The sequence below is a fragment of the Eptesicus fuscus genome, chromosome 6 (assembly GCF_027574615.1).
Source record: "Eptesicus fuscus isolate TK198812 chromosome 6, DD_ASM_mEF_20220401, whole genome shotgun sequence".
In the NCBI taxonomy this organism is placed as follows: domain Eukaryota; kingdom Metazoa; phylum Chordata; class Mammalia; order Chiroptera; family Vespertilionidae; genus Eptesicus; species Eptesicus fuscus.
Window position 1 is genome coordinate 105553328 of NC_072478.1, and position 15747 is coordinate 105569074.

At 47.0% G+C, this 15747-nt stretch overlaps 1 protein-coding gene across 1 annotated transcript in view; it reads right to left on the reverse strand.

Moving 5' to 3' along the window:
- The window catches only part of LOC103299141 (radial spoke head 10 homolog B), a 32397-nt gene extending 17719 nt beyond the window's left edge, over nt 1-14678 (reverse strand). The window contains exons 1-10 of the mRNA XM_028131869.2: nt 14640-14678; nt 12413-12733; nt 11802-11877; nt 10112-10180; nt 9164-9337; nt 7382-7467; nt 6119-6239; nt 3185-3361; nt 1447-1603; nt 1015-1136 (exon numbers count right to left, since the gene is read on the reverse strand). Coding sequence (XP_027987670.2) covers nt 1015-1136; nt 1447-1603; nt 3185-3361; nt 6119-6239; nt 7382-7467; nt 9164-9337; nt 10112-10180; nt 11802-11877; nt 12413-12669 — 1239 coding nt within the window. The 5' untranslated portion in view covers nt 12670-12733; nt 14640-14678. The remainder of the gene's footprint in view (nt 1-1014; nt 1137-1446; nt 1604-3184; nt 3362-6118; nt 6240-7381; nt 7468-9163; nt 9338-10111; nt 10181-11801; nt 11878-12412; nt 12734-14639) is intronic.
- Nucleotides 14679-15747: the final 1069 nt, after the last annotated feature.

A 15747-nucleotide genomic window follows, 5' to 3' on the forward strand; every position in this document is an offset into this window, starting at 1 on the left:
TTCATGCGATGACACGTGGGAAGCAGGAGTATTTACCTCTGGTCACTGAGGGCTCAGTGAGGACTGTATCCTCCCCACCCGACCCCAGGTCCGCAGCGTGCAGTTTCTGAGTGACAGGAGGAAACACGCGGCCATCTGGACAAGGGAACCCCTTTCTTGCTGCTCGGGGCTAGCAGCCCATCTGCACGGCAGCCATCACGTTCACTGTCCGCAGATAAACACCCCTCAGGAGCAGACACAACACTCCGAGACAACAGACCAGCAAATCCGATCTCGCAACGTATTTAAAAATAGACCGTGTCCGCACCAAGCGGGGTCTATCCTGGGATGGCAAGGCCAGTTCAACCTCTGAAAAGTGAGTCTGCGTAAGTCACCGTATTGATAACTAAGAAGAAAGAACGCGTGACCGCATCAATGCATTGGACAAAATGTAACACCCATTCCTGATGAACACCCTCAGCAGACTGGGAACGGGAGGCATGGTGAGGGCGGGACTGAGAGAGGCGGGCTGGGGGGAGGGCTGGATGTCAGGGCCCGATTAACCAGTGACACTGACTGACAGCAAAGGCAGCCGTTTGGATGGGAAAGGGTCTGTACACAGCCAGGAGGCTGCAGCTTGCTCCAGCTGAGACGAGAATGATCCAGAACCGGCTCAGGAAAAGACACCCACACTTGGACAAAATGATTCTGAGAACAGAGAATAAAGACCTATGATCCTGAGAAGGCATCAGGTACACCCCAACGAGGGGCCGTCTTCAGAATAACTGACCAGGGCCCTTCAAAGGTCTCCAAGTCAGGAGGGACGGGGGAGCCGCGACAGACTGGCGGAGGCCAAAGGGAGGGGGGACTAGGCCGGGTGGGCCCGGGGGGACCCGGAACAGAAGAGGGCATCAGGAGAGCTGCCGAAACACAAAGTCTATACCAGCGTCCGTCAACTGTCATCGAAAAGTCAGTTTTTCTAAAAAAAATACTTAAGCCTAAATACAAATTTGCGACAGTGCGAAAGGTTCTCACCTGCTTCTTCTCCTCCGGTTGCTCACTCTTGGGGTACATGTTTAGCAACAGGACTAGGTCCAGCTCGATGCTCGAGCCCAGCACGGACAGACTCGCACTGCCGTTAAGCCTTCTGACAATCTCTAGCAAATGGAGGCAAATACAGGGTAACTGTGACCGGCAATGTGGACGTTTTCCAGCGCTGTGCCAAAATAATTTCCCGCAGACGTGTGATACAAGAGCATTCCCCAACCCCACCAAGCAGACGGCATTGCACACCTGGAACCAGTACAGTTTCATTAACCAGTGTCACCCAGCACACTCAGCAAATGAACCAACAGGCAGTCGCTCCCGGGAAGCTTCTGCCTCCTGGGGTGCTGGGGGTGCTGTGATGAGTGGAGCCGTGGAGAATGCAGGTCAGTGAACTCTCGGCCGGCAGGGGGACCTCCCTACCGGCGCTGGAAGACCCTTCGTACTGGTTCCTGAGGTCAGACACGGCAGACGGGTCCTGGTAATGTAGTAATTCGTCGTCGAGACTTAGAAACTCCGCGATGTGGTCATTGCAAAAGGGGCCGGTGTACACGCGTCCATTCTTGAAAGTTAATCGGCCCTGCAGATACAAAGGTAACTTTTGACGTTTAGGAAAACGTTTCTTAGAAAGCCATTGGCAAAGGTACATCAAAATCTTTCTCAAGAATTTGGGGTTTTGCTCTGGCCGGCTTGGCTCAGTGGTTAGAGAGTCAGCTCGCAGACAGTGGTGTCTCGGGTTCAATTCCCAGTTTAATTCCCAGTCAAGGGCATGTGCCTGGGTTGTGGTTTTGATCCCCGGCCCCAGTTAGGGTGTGTGCAGGAGGCAACCAATTGATATGTCTCTCTGACATCGATGTTTCTCTCTCTCTCTTCCCCTCCATCGGTCCCTCCCTTCTTCTCTTTCTAAAAATCAATGGGGGAAAATATCCTTGGGTGAGGATTAACAAACAAACCACGCGTTTGGAGTTTCTGTTTGTTTGTTTTTAAGATATGCACTTAGTCCACACATAATCAGGTTCCTAGACTCTCATGTCACTGCAGAAAACCTCCTCCTCCCCTCTCTTCTTGCTGTATCTGCCTCACAACCTCTCCCCAACTGTAAGCACCCCTAGGTCACAGAATGTGTCTTATTAAAGTATGCTAATGGCCAGCAGAGTGCCCGTCACAGAAAAGGGACTCTCTCGGTATTTGTGAAACCCAGGCCATTCGTCAGTCTGATTCAGAGATGGGCAAATGACCCAATTCAGTTCAGTGAGCCTCAAGATGTCTGTGGAAAGCTTCTTGAAAAAGAGTTTCTGCTCCCCTTCTAGTTAGTGTGGGATGCAGATGTGAAGGCAGGGACCACAGCAGCCATCTTGCAATCATAAGGGAAGGGCAGCGTAAGGGTGAGGCTGACATGGCAGGGGACATCATGGGTAGATAGATAGATAGATAAGAGAAAACCTGGCAATACTGAGTTGCTGAATCAAACCACATAGAAGCCCATGTTATTTTTTTTTTTAATTTATTGATTTTTTACAGAGAGGAAGAGAGAGGGATAGAGAGTTAGAAACATCGATGAGAGAGAAACATCGATCAGCTGCCTCTTGCACACCCCCTACTGGGGATGTGCCCGCAACCAAGGTACATGCCCTTGACCGGAATCGAACCTGGGACCCTTGAGTTCGCAGGCCGACGCTCTATCCACTGAGCCAAACCGGTTTCGGCTCATGTTATTTTTAATAATTTATTGAAGATTAAGCTAGATTTTCTACAACCAAAACCACACACACACAACCTCTAGATATCAGGAAACTATGTTGGTAATTATTTTTAAATTTGTGTAATCGTCTGCACAAAGCAGTAAGTTATCCTATGTACTGTATTTCAAGTGCTTTACATAGTCTTTAAAAGGTAATGTCACAGCCAAAACCGGTTTGGCTCAGTGGATAGAGCGTTGGCCTGCGGACTCAAAGGTCCCAGGTTCGATTCCGGTCAAGGGCATGTACTTTGGTTGCGGGCACATCCCCAGTAGGGGGTGTGCAGGAGGCAGCTGATCGATGTTTCTCTCTCATCGATGTTTCTAACTCTCTATCCCTCTCTCTTCCTCTCTGTAAAAAATCAATAAAATATATTTAAAAAAAATAAAAAATAAAAGGTAATGTCACAGGTCGGTACTCACCATGCCATGTTTTTTGTTGGAAACCCACTCCCCCTCATATATGGCTCCACTGGCGTAGTAAAACTTCCCGTGGCCATGACGACGTCCATCTACGAAGTTCCCTCGGTATTCGTTTCTCAGAGGGTACTGGGTGTTGGGGATTCTCTTTAGAAACCATGTGTGTGTTCCTAAACCGTTCTGAAAAGAAAGGAGATGCCCACGAGAAATGTTCAAGGTATTTCCTCTTTGTACCTGAATCTGGTGACAGTTAGGTAAGGGTTAAAAACAATGACTTATTTGAAAGGGCAAAGAACATGGACTTCAGGGTCTCACAGAATTGGGTTCAGTCTCAGCTCAGCTACTTCCTAACTAACCTTATGACCTCAGGCAAATTACTGAAGCCTTTGTCTTTCATCTGTAAAATGGAAGTAATATCTACCCTGCAGGTTGGGTGCAAAGACTGAAAATAGTGCATAGAAAGTGCCTGGCTTGATAGTGATTAATTTATTTTTAATGTGAAGATTGATTTAAAAAATCCCACTTTCCAGAGGTAACCTCGACTAAGCCCTAAACGTGTATACACCTGATAACAGAGCTTCGAAATATATGATGTATATGAAAGGAGAAATAGACAAATCTTCAGTTAAACTTGGGCACTTCAACACTCTTAGACATGGATAGAAAAAGTAGACAGAAAATGAGTAATGACCAGAAGACCTGAACAATCACATTAATCTAGTTGACATCTATGGAACATTCCACTCAACAAAAGCAGAAATACATCTAACATTCACCAAGACAGTCATTATCTGGGCCGTAAAATAAACATATTTAAAAGAAATGCAATCATACAAAGTGTATTCTTGGACTACAGTGGGATTAATAAACTATAAAATCAACAACAGAAAGATATCTGGAAAAATCCCCAAATATTTAGAAATGAAACAACATACTTCATAATAATTTATAAGCTAAAGAGTAAGTCATGGGGATATTAGAAAATATTTTGAACTGAACAAAAATTAAAACATAATGTATCAGAATCTGTTGGATACAGATAAAGCAGTGCTTAGAGGGGAAAAAAAAACAACTGTAGTATTAAATGCTTATATTAAAAAAGAAGAACTGTCTCCAATTAGTAAGGCTCCCACCTTATAAATCTAGGAAAAGAAGAGCAAATAAAACCCAAAGCATGCAATAATAATAGCAAAGAGCAGATATCAAAGTGAAAACTCAAAGACATCAAAGAAAATAAAATTAAAATTGGATATGAGAATTTTAATGACATTGATACACCTCTAGCAAGACTAATGAAGAAAAACAGAAAAAGCAGAAATTACTAGTATCAAAAATTACTAGTATCCCTATGAATCCTATGTATATTAAAATAATAAATAAATATTATGACCTTTATGCCAATAAATTTAATAATTTGTGTGAAATGGACAAATTCCTTCAATAACACAAACTTCCAAAGCTTACTCAAGAATAAATGAAGCCCTAGCCAGTTTGGCTCAGTGGATACAGGGTCCCAGGTTCTATTCTGTTCAAGGGCATGTACCTTGGTTGAAGACTCCTCCCTGGCCCGGGGCCCTGGTCAAGGCTGTGCAGGAGGCAACCAACCAATGAGTTTATCTCACATCAATGTTCCTCTCTCTTCCACTCTCCCTAAAGGTCAATGGAAAAACAGGATTAACAAAAAAAAAAAAATTAAAAATTAAAAAATAATAAATGAATGGCACATTATTTACTAAATAAATACATTTTGTAGCTGAATGGCACATTATTTACTAAAGAAGTACATTTTACAGCTAATATGTAGTTATTTATAGTTACTCTTCCCACAAAAATAACTCCAGGCCCACAGGTTTTACTGGCATATTCAACTAAACCACCAAGAAAGAGGTAATACCAATTTTACAAACTCTTCCTGAAAAGTTTCCAAGTCATGTTGTGAGGCCAACATTACCTTCATTACTAAAAACTTACAAAGACATTATAAGAAAAGAATAGATCAATATCCCTCATGAACGTAGACACAAAAATTCTCAACAAAGCTTGAGGAAATGGAATCCAGCAAGGCATAAAAAGGATAATAGCATCATGACCAAGCTGGGTTTATCCTAGGAATGCAAGGTTGGTTCAACATTTGAAAATCGATCAATGTAATTCAACATATCAGCAGGCAAGAAAAGAAAATCCACATGATCATCTGACTAGAGGCAGGAAAAGCCTTAGACATCTTCAACATCAATTCCTGATAAAACTATAAGCAAATTAAAAATTAAAGAGAGCTCCCTCAACCTGATGAAGGGCATCTATGAAAAACCTAGAGCTAACATCACACTTGACAGAAGACTGAATTCTTTCCCACCGAGATCAGGAACAGCGCAAGGATGTCCGCTCTCTCCACTCCTATTCAGTCTTAGCCAGTGCAATCAGCCAGAGGAAAAAAAATGGCACTCATTAGAAAGAAAGATACAAGGTTGACTATAGGCAATATGATGTCTCAATTTTTTAAATCCCAAGGAATCTATAAGAAAGTGACTAGAACTATTATCTGATTTTAGCAAAGTCCCTGGTTACCAGATTAATATGTACAAGATATCATCAGAAAAATCCCAGCAACATAAACTATATGAAATGAACCATAGAAAGTACATAGCTTCTAACGTGTAAATAATGGTCTCAGTCCTCATAGATATCGTGTGCATTTTGCATTCACCATTGGTAGAATAGAATCTAATTTGTGTGGAAGACCTTCCGAGCAAACTAAATAAGAAAACAGCGTTACAAAAGCCTGGTTTAGATCAGGAAATGTAAGTTGAGTTTCTAAATGTAGCAGAACTTGAATTTCAGACTGCCATACAACACCATACCAAACAACATATGTGCTGTGGATCAGCAGAGCGTCCACCTCTGGGTACACTCTGCTAAAACCAGCTGGCGGGGTACCTGGACGCCATTCTCCCACTGACCACTGTACTCTTCGTTAACTGTCAGCCATTTCATCGTGCCTTCCCCATGGCGCATGTTGTTTTCCCACTGACCTTCGTATATATTTCCAGATTTGTAACTAGGACAAAAAACAAAACACCCCACAACAATTCAAAACAATCCGTGACCTCATACACCTTTACTGAGACTTTCTCTTAAGACAGTCTCCCTGTACTCTTATGAAGAAATCCAACTCTCTCACTTATACAATCTACCCTGTGTTTAAATTCAAAGGATGGGTATGTGGTTGGTAAAGAAAAAAAATCATCTTAGGAGGTAGAATAAATTACTTTATTAAACCATCTGGTCATCTAATAGTAACAAAGTGAATAAGGGCAGTCATTTTAAATCTTTTTTTTAAATATATTTTTTATTGATTTCAGAGAGGAAGGGAGAGGGAGAGAGAAACATCAATGATGAGAGAGAAACACTGATCGGCTGCCTCCTGCACATCCCACATTGGAGATCGAGCCCACAACCTGGGCATGTGCCCTGATAGGGAACTGAACCGTGACCTCCTGGTTCATAGGTCCATGCTCAACCACTGAGCCACGCCAGTGGGCCTAAATCTTTGAAAATAATTCCCTGGCCATAGATGGTCTGGCTCAGTGGCACACGGACTGAAGGGTCCCAGGTTCAATTCCAGTCAAGGGCTCGTACCTTGGTTGCAGGCTCAATCCCCTTGCCCTGGGGCCCATGTGGGAGGCAACTAATCGATGTGTCTCTTTCACATCAATGTTTCTCTCTCTCCCCCTCCCTTTCACTCCCTCTAAAAATCAATGGAAAAATATCCTTGGGTGAGGATTAATAATAATAATAATAATTTCCTGGGGTATTATAATTAGGTGATATTTTGCATGCAAATATTTTGACTTTATCAGCTTTATCTAAAAATCAAGCAAATGTGCCAACATTCTTCAGAAAATATAACCTGTATCATGGAGATCCATGACTAACAGAGAACAAAGAAAGGCCATTTTTACATAGACTAAAGTAAAACAGAATGATGGGACATCATTTAATATGGTGCTTTTCTACATTTTCTGTAGAATATTTTTCTTACCATGGGGTTATATTTGGGTTCATTGGAATACTCCGCCTGCTTCTGTAGAAAATGCATTCCCTGTGATTTCCGCCCCTTATCTTTGCGGAGCCTCGGTGGATACCATCCGGGCCGCACGCTTTGCGCCCAGGCCCCGGAGGAGGAGTGGCGACACTTACCGTCTTATCCCCCAGCCCTTTTTGATGTTGTGAACCCAGTCCCCCTCGTAGCAAGAGGTGCCCTCTTGATTGTAATAAATGGAGCCCTGAAAGAAATAATACCATTTTTAAAAAAATCAAGCCTCTTAAGACAATGGTTCCTTATAGGCGAAGATAAAAATATACTCTATAAATCTAAGGAGCCTAAACTACACAGAAGCCAAACATCACACTGAAGCAGGACATACAATCTGTGATGCGTTTCTGTTTCGTAGTCAAGAATATGGTAAAGTGTCCGCCGAGGGAGAAGGAGATACTGTCGCAAACCAGTTACTCCTTCTTAACCAAGTGCCACTTGAGCGTGAACATTCCTCCCGTTCCGTATACTCATTACCTTCGTAACTGTCAGGCAGATACGTGCCTAAAGAAACCCTGTTTTGTCACCCAAGTGAATAGTAGCGCCTACTCACCTACGTACCAAACCCTTTTTCCTTTATCCATTTGGACACCTTACTTAGCTCACTCCTCCAGGGGATGGCCACGGGGCAAGGTATCTGGATCTACACTGAGTGGCCTCAGATTGCTTGCTTGTTCACTGGTGTGCGTGTGTGAGTGTGTGTGTGCGTGTGTGAGTGTGTGTGTGCGTGTGTGAGTGTGTGCATGTGTGAGTGTGTGCGTGTGCATGTGCGTGTGTGAGTGTGTGCGCGTGCGTGTGTGTGTGCGTGCATGTGTGTGTGCGCGCGCGTGTGTGTGCATGTGCGTGTGTGTGCGTGTGTGTGCGTGTGTGTGTGTGTGTGCGTGTGTGCGTGTGTGATATTTCTATCTTCCTCACTGTCCAGCTAACTTGTTTCTTCTTGCAGCCATTCAGTGCCTCGGTGGAGAACCCCTCCGACACACCCGAAGTGATCGGCCATGAGCTGAAACCACGCCAAACAGCACAACCCAACAGTCTCAGCCTCAGGAGCGTGAGGATGACGATGGTAAACGTTTTCTTGTGACAGTTTCTAAAAACACCGCCCCACACAAAAGCAAACAGTCGTGCCACAAACAGCCACCTTGATTAAAAGCGAACAGAACCTACGCTGCAGGTGCGGGTGTAAAGTGTGGCCACTGCGGAAACAGCCTGGTGGCTTTACCAACGTTAAAACGTCAAGGTGCCGCGTGACCGAGTGATTCCTCTCCCAGATAGACCCCCGAAGGCCTGAGCGCCTGCCCTCCAATGGCTCTGTGCACAGTCATAGCAGCACCGGTCACAGCGGCCCAGGGATGGAAACGGCACAGACGCCCAGCGGCGGGAGAATGGATGGACAAACCGTGGCTCCTCCTCCCAGTGGCACATTCTTCAGCCCTACAAAGGGGCGAAGTACCCCAACAGGGATGAACCTCAGAAACATGCTGCTGACTGAAAGAAGCCGGACACAACAGGTCACACGTGGCATGGTTCTGTGTCATACAAAACGTCCAGAGTAGGTAAACCCGTAGAAACAGACAGCAAATTGTTGAGACTGGGAGGGCGGGGGCGGGCACAGTGGAAGGGGGCCATGGCGTAACTGCCTAATGGGTACGGGTTTATTTTGGAGCGGTGAGATGTTTTGGGACAAGAAAGAGGTTGTGTTTGCACAACCTTGAGAATGTGCTAAACACCACTGAATTGCTCCCTCTGAAATGGTTTATCTCCTGGGGTGTGGATTGCACCTCAATAAACAAACCAACAGTGGATATGATCTACAGCCCCGCTTCCCGCCCTCCGGGCCTGTTCGCCCCACGCACAGAGGGCCGTCCGTCCGTGGCGGCCTCACCCACCTTCCCGTGCCTCTTGCCCTGGCACCAGTGGCCGATGTAGGACACGGGCTGCGTGCTGCACTTGAACACGCCGAAGCCGTTGCGCATGCCGTTGATCACTTCTCCTTCGTAGGTGCTGCCGTCCGGCCACGTGTACATGCCTCGGTGCATGGGGATGTTTCTCACAAAGTCCCCCTGAGGCAGAAGGCCAGAGTCAGCGAGCAGGCAGAGAGCGATTTCTGAGCCTGGGGGGAGGGGGGGTGTCTGAGACACGTCCTCGGCTGCCCATCTATACCTGCCTCTCCTCCCATGGAAACACGCAACTACCCCCCCAGCTCCCACCCTCCTCCTTCCTTCGCTACACAGCCCGTCCGCCCTCACCCGGTCCCTCCACTGGGTAGGAGCCCGGGCAGAAGGATGCATCTGGAAGGCTGTGTGCAGACTGAGCTCCAAGCAGCAAGCAGGGGACACCCGGCCGTGGGAACATGGATTCTTGGAACCCACCCCGAAGGAGGCTGTGAGTGGGAGTGGACCCCCGAGCCCTCTCTTGGAGGGCAGTTTGGTTCTAGCAAATGATTTAAAAATGCATCTTCCGCTCAGCCCAGCAAGATGGGCTAAGAGAGTTGCCCACAGTGGAACACAGCAGCCAGCGAAAACAGGGAGACCTGCACGGATGGCTGTAGTTTGATCTCGAAGCAATGAACGTACAGAAGAGAGTGTGTAATAAACTGTTTGTAAAAGGTAGGAGAAGCCGAGAACACAGAACCTTCTAGAACCAGTGACACTGCTAACGATACCAGAGGGTCCCGGGCGGTCACCAGTTACTTTTCACCTACATTCTTTGGTTCTGTGGATTCCTTTAGCCCATGTGCTGAATTACATTTATGAAAGTAGTATGTTTAATTGTGGGACCCTGACCATTTAACCTCATAATTATAGTTTAGAACTATGACATAGTCTATGCTTTACCTCATATTTCACTCCATCGGCCCAAATGTAAGTCCCTTGTCCATGCATGAGTCCTTCTGAAAACACACCCTTCAAAACAGAAGGACGACAAGCCCTTGGGACCAGGCACGGATGTCGCACGACAGCTTCCTCCCCGTTCCCCCGCACCAGCACGGCCCTGCTTGTCCGCACGTTCGCCACGGCGGCAGAGCCGCCTTTGAGCCGGCATCCATCCTGTTCTAGGAAGGTCTGAGGAGGGGTCCGAAAAAATCCAGCTCCCTAGAACTTACACTGGGCCAAAACCGGTTTGGCTCAGTGGGTAGAGCGTCGGCCTGTGGACTGAAAGGTCCTGGGTTCGATTCCGGTCAAGGGCACGAACCTTGGTTGCGGGCACATCCCCAGTAGGGGTTGTGCAGGAGGCAGCTGATCGATGTTTCTCATCGATGTTTCTAACTCTCTATCTCTCTCCCTTCCTCTCTGTAAAAAATCAATAAAATATATTTAAAAAGAACTTACACTGGGCAGGCAGTCCTGGGCAGTTGTGGTTAAACGGGAGCCTGAATTCAATCTGTGTCTGCATTTTGAGAGTTTTTGTGACACAGGAAATTGAACATGTTGTATGTTACGTGGGAAAAATTCGGGGAACTAAAACTCATGCCTGTGGCCTCAACCACAAAAATTTGTGATCCTATAATAATCACATATTTCTCTGATAATCTGAATGAATGAATGAATGAATGAATACCCTCACTGTGGCATTATTAATCAAGGCAAAAAATGAAAATGCCCCAAAGTATCCAACATCTATGGCACAGTTGAATTAGAACACTATGCAATGTTTAAAGTAATTATTATGGAAGAGGGAATGGGGAGTTAGTGTTTGATAGGTACAGAGTTTGTTTGGGATGATGAACAAGTTCTAGAATCGGACAGAGGTGAAGTTTGTATAACCTGCTAAGTGCACTTAATGCCACTGAACTGGACACTTACAAATGGTTGAAATTATACATTTCATGTTACATATGTTTACCACAATGAAACAATTTAAGTTATGAAACCATGTGGCAATACAAAGTGAAAAAAGAAGGGAAAAAAAGATCCAATATGTTATGTACAACATGAATATGCCCAGCCCTGGGTGTGCGGCTCAGTTAGTTGGAGCATCGGACCCATACACCAAAAGGTTGTGGGTTCGATTCTCAGTCAGGGCACATACCTAGGTTGCAGACTCAATCCTTGGTCGGGGTGTATATAGGAGGCAACCAATCAATGTTTCTCTCTCACATCGATGTTTCTCTCTCTCCCCCTTCCTCTCTCTCTCTAAAATAAACAAACATATCCTCAGGTGAGGATAAAAAATTAAAAAAAAATGTAAATGAATATTCCCAGGTGAAAATACTGATACATCCATTCAAGAAATGAAAGGAACATAGCAAATTAAAAACATTTATGGCAAGAGGATGATGATACTGGCTTTTATTCTTCATTCTTTACTGTAGTAACCTTAATGTTTGTACAATAAATAAAGATCAATAAAAGGACTACTTCAGTTGTGCTGAGCCATGTTTTTACCTTAAAATACGTAGACAGTGTCCAAAATAAAATCAGCAGTAAGTTCTTTTGAAGAATCAGTGGATTTGTCTGGTGCACATCTAAAACTATCATCACCCCCTGCCTTCCTCCCCGCCAAGCCCCCGAATGTGTCACTCACGTGGTAGGTGCAGCCTCCCTGGAAGACTGCAAAGCCTTCTCCCTCATACAGTCCATGGACTTTCTCCCCTTCATAGCTACAGAGAAATAAGACTCAAGGTCATGACATGAGTGAACCCACGTGACAGTGGGCTAAGATACATAATTAACAGGAATGAAGAAGCACTTGTCACATTTATTCACCCAATAAACACTCCCCGAGGGCCACCGGATGCCTGTCCCCTTCTAAAAGCCAGGCCAAGAACTGTGAACTGTGACCAAGACTGGAGAGTTCCTGCCTGCGGAGCTTACAGTTCACTGAGGACAGACAATAAACAGGAAACAAACGAACAAGAGAATTCCATATGGAGGTCAGTTTTTGTGAAAGAAGTAACCAGGGGAGGAGGCTACTGTATACAGTCAGTCAGGGTGGAAGCCTTTCAGAGGACAGGAGAGTTGTACTTAGACCTAAAGGGTCTGAGACAAAACATCCATCAGAAGAACACCGGGAAGAGGACCCCAGTTAGAGGGAACAGCCAGTGCAAAGGCCCTGAGGCGGGAAAGAGCCCGAGATCTCAAGTTCAGCAGAGAGGAGAGCAGCACAGCCTGGACAATACCGCCCGTTAAGATCACCTTTCAACGATGAGATTGGTCAGAATGGGGTCTTCATATTGAAGGGTATCTTCTACCTGCTGATTACCATTTCGGGACCCCCTTTTGGATCCTGGTTCACTTAGTCCCAGTCCCAACTGTGGGACGATGATTGGGGATATTACTTGTCGAGCAGAATTGCCGTCTGGCTTGGAAAGCTCTGGATTATCGGTGAGAGATGAGGGAGAGTGGGCAGCTTTATCCACCTTTTTGTCTGTTTTTCTCTTTTCTTTCACCATGGCCTTTATTTAAGTATCAGATTCCTTTGAGAGCTGTTTGTTTCAAGTCACTGATCAGCTTTACCTGGAAAAATAAAAATTATGTCTCTACATACTTGAGGGTTTCACTCGTAGCTGAAATGTTAGCTTTACAACCCAATGCCATTACCGTTCTCCTAAAAGCATGAAAAATTACAATAGGTATTACCAGTTTATAAAAATAACTAGTAGCCCGTTTGCACGATTCGTGCAATAGACCTTCATTCACCTGGCTGCCTGCAAGTTTTCTGCCGGCACCGGGGACCCAGGCCTGGCTGTGGCCACCGCCTTCTGCCTTCTTTCAGGGTCCGGGCTTGGCCCTGGGCGGTGGCCTTGGGCTCGGCTGCACCCAGCGTCCCTGCTACCCGATCAAGGCTGGGAAAACCTAGGGCGGCTTTCCCCGGCCTTGGGCTCCGCCGCAGCACCCCAGCGTCCCAGCGTCCCAGCGACCGAAGGAGCCAGCCGACCCCCCAGGTCGGCTCGCACCTGCGATGGGAGCAGGCACCGCGCTGGCGCCCAAGGCCGGGGAAAGCCTCGGGCGGCTTTCCCCGGCCTTGGGCTCCGCCACACCCCAGCTTCCCTGCAACGGTTTCCTGGTGGGCGTGGTTGAGGGGCGTGGCTTGGTTGGTGGGCGTGGCTTGGGTGTAGCGAAGGTGCGGTCAATTTGCATATTTGTCTATTATAAGGTAAGATATAGCCTCAATATTACGTTGGTTGTTCCTAAATATTTTTAAAATTGGAACCACTGTTGACAAATAGTGTCCCAGTAAGGGTAATCCTGTCCATGAAAAATGGCTACTTAACCTGAGGTCTAGCATGCTGCCAGCCCATGCTGTAAACACCTGTCTCCTGTGGCCAAGTGCTCAGAGCTGATTCCGGCTCCCTGGTCCCCCTGACCAGCTGTGTGTTCTTGAGCAAGTTACTTAATGTCCTTCTGCCCCAGATACCAAATAAGAATTAAATAAATTGGGGGAAAAAAAGAATTAAATAAATTGATGCACGAAACATTTCCAAAGTATGGGAAAGGGCACACAACCAGTAATGGAGTGATGGTTTCATGTCACTTTCCTGTTTTGGAGCTTGAAGTCACTGGCCCCTTACTCCCTATGCCAGCACTACCATTGACTGAGCACCCCCTATGCCAGCCAGAAACAGGGTGTCAAGGTCGAGCTGAGGGGTACGACTCCATGGCCCTCTAAAACCGGCCCCCCTGAAAGCATCCCAGTCCTGGAGTACAAGGCACCACCCCTCTTGGTGTGCCCAGAGGATACAGGGGGTGCCCGCACTCTGCTGCCTGGAGGCGTCCTCTGAACCTCACCTGCTCGCTCCACCCCACCTCTAGCGCTCATACAGTCCTGCTTCTCTCTTCATCCAAAACCTCCGCCTCGCCCTAGCTGGGCTGGCTCAGTGGATAGAGCACAGCCTGCCAACTGAAGAGTCTCGGTTTGATTCTAGGTCAATCCCTGCAGGCTCAGTGCCTGGCCCTGGTCGGGGGTGCGGATGGGGGGGGCGGTACTCAATCCATGTGTCTCTCACATTGATGTTCTTCTCTCTCTCTTCCCCCCTCCCTTCCTCTCTCTATAAACCAATAGAAAAAATATCCTCAGGTGAGGAGTATCAATAGATGATTACTCATTAAAAATAAAATCAGTCTTTCAGTCTCCACCCCACCCCACTCCTGTCTTCTCAGCTAAGCAAGCTGCTCACCTCTGAACTCGGGCAGGCTTTGGCTATAAAGGCTTTCTGGTCCCAGATCAGTGAAATCTGAACGACAGGCCAGTTTCCTCTCCTGGCGTGTTTCTCCTTAACCTCTTTCTGTCCTCCCTGCCTAGACACCGTGTTCTCGTAACTGTTTCTTCTTTCCCGAGGCAGCATAAAAGGAGCGGAGTTCGGAGCCCGGGGGTCCCCGAGCTTGCTGCCCTTCCCTAAGGCCCTCCTCGCCCACCACGCACCTGCTCAGGTCCTCGGAGGCGGGTCCGTTTGGCGGTTAAGCCCCTCGCAGGGCCTGGGGCGCTGGGAGCTCTCGCGGGGCGCTCTCTTGGCTCAAACACCAGGCCCACCAGGGGATGCACCGCTCACCGCGGCGCGTCTCAGCCAGGCCGGCCTCCAGGCAACAGCAAGCCCCGCCCCTCCCCGCCCTTAAAGGGGCCGAGCTTCCTAGAAGCGCAAGTTCTCTGCCCTTTTGCTCCAGGTCAGGTGGAAATCTGGGGCTGGATGCACCTGACCTGGGTTCTCCCACCTCTGCTAATTGCCCGTGACCTCTCTCACCCTTCCTCTTCACCAAAACAGAATAATTAATTCAGGTGTTAGTTGTCCTTTGCGCTGTAAACAAATCACACAAACTTTCCTAGGGGCTTAAAGCAACACAAACTTGTCATCTGACGGTTCTGTAAGTTAGGAGTCCAACGGGCCGGTTCCTCCTGGCAGCTGCAGGGGAGAATCTGTTTTCTCACCTCCAGAGTCTGCCTTCCTGCCTCTCCCTGGCACAGCTGGGAGAGGGTCCCCATGGTGAAGTCATGGGATAGACTGGGCCCACCCAGCCAAGCCGATAGGTCCTCCACTTCTCAGCTCATTTCTTACATCTACAAAGCCCCATATTCAAGGGTCTGGGATTAGGACATGGCCATCTTTGAGGCCAGAAACCCCAATTTGCAGAGTTCTTGAAAACATTAAATAAGGCCCTGCAGACAGGCACACCAGCCTAAGCTTGACACAATAACTGGTAATAATTATCACTTGGCTGTCTCATTACAGCGAAGAATGAATTCCACGTTTTGGAATGGAAACCCTCTCTCCCAGGAGGCCGAGGTCTGGGCAGGGAGGGCGAGAGCAGGGGGTGGCCTACACTTGCCACTGTACACACCACCACTTGGACTCCACAGACGGCATTTTTAGCTGCATTTCTGGCAGAGTTCAAATGGGATGAGATTCCATGAAAAGCGATTTGACAAAACACAGGGATTCTTCCATCTTCAGTACCACTCAGAGCCAGTAACTGGAATGTCTTGCAGCTCACACCCCAAGGAAACCACATCACGTTAAATTATGGACAAATCCAAA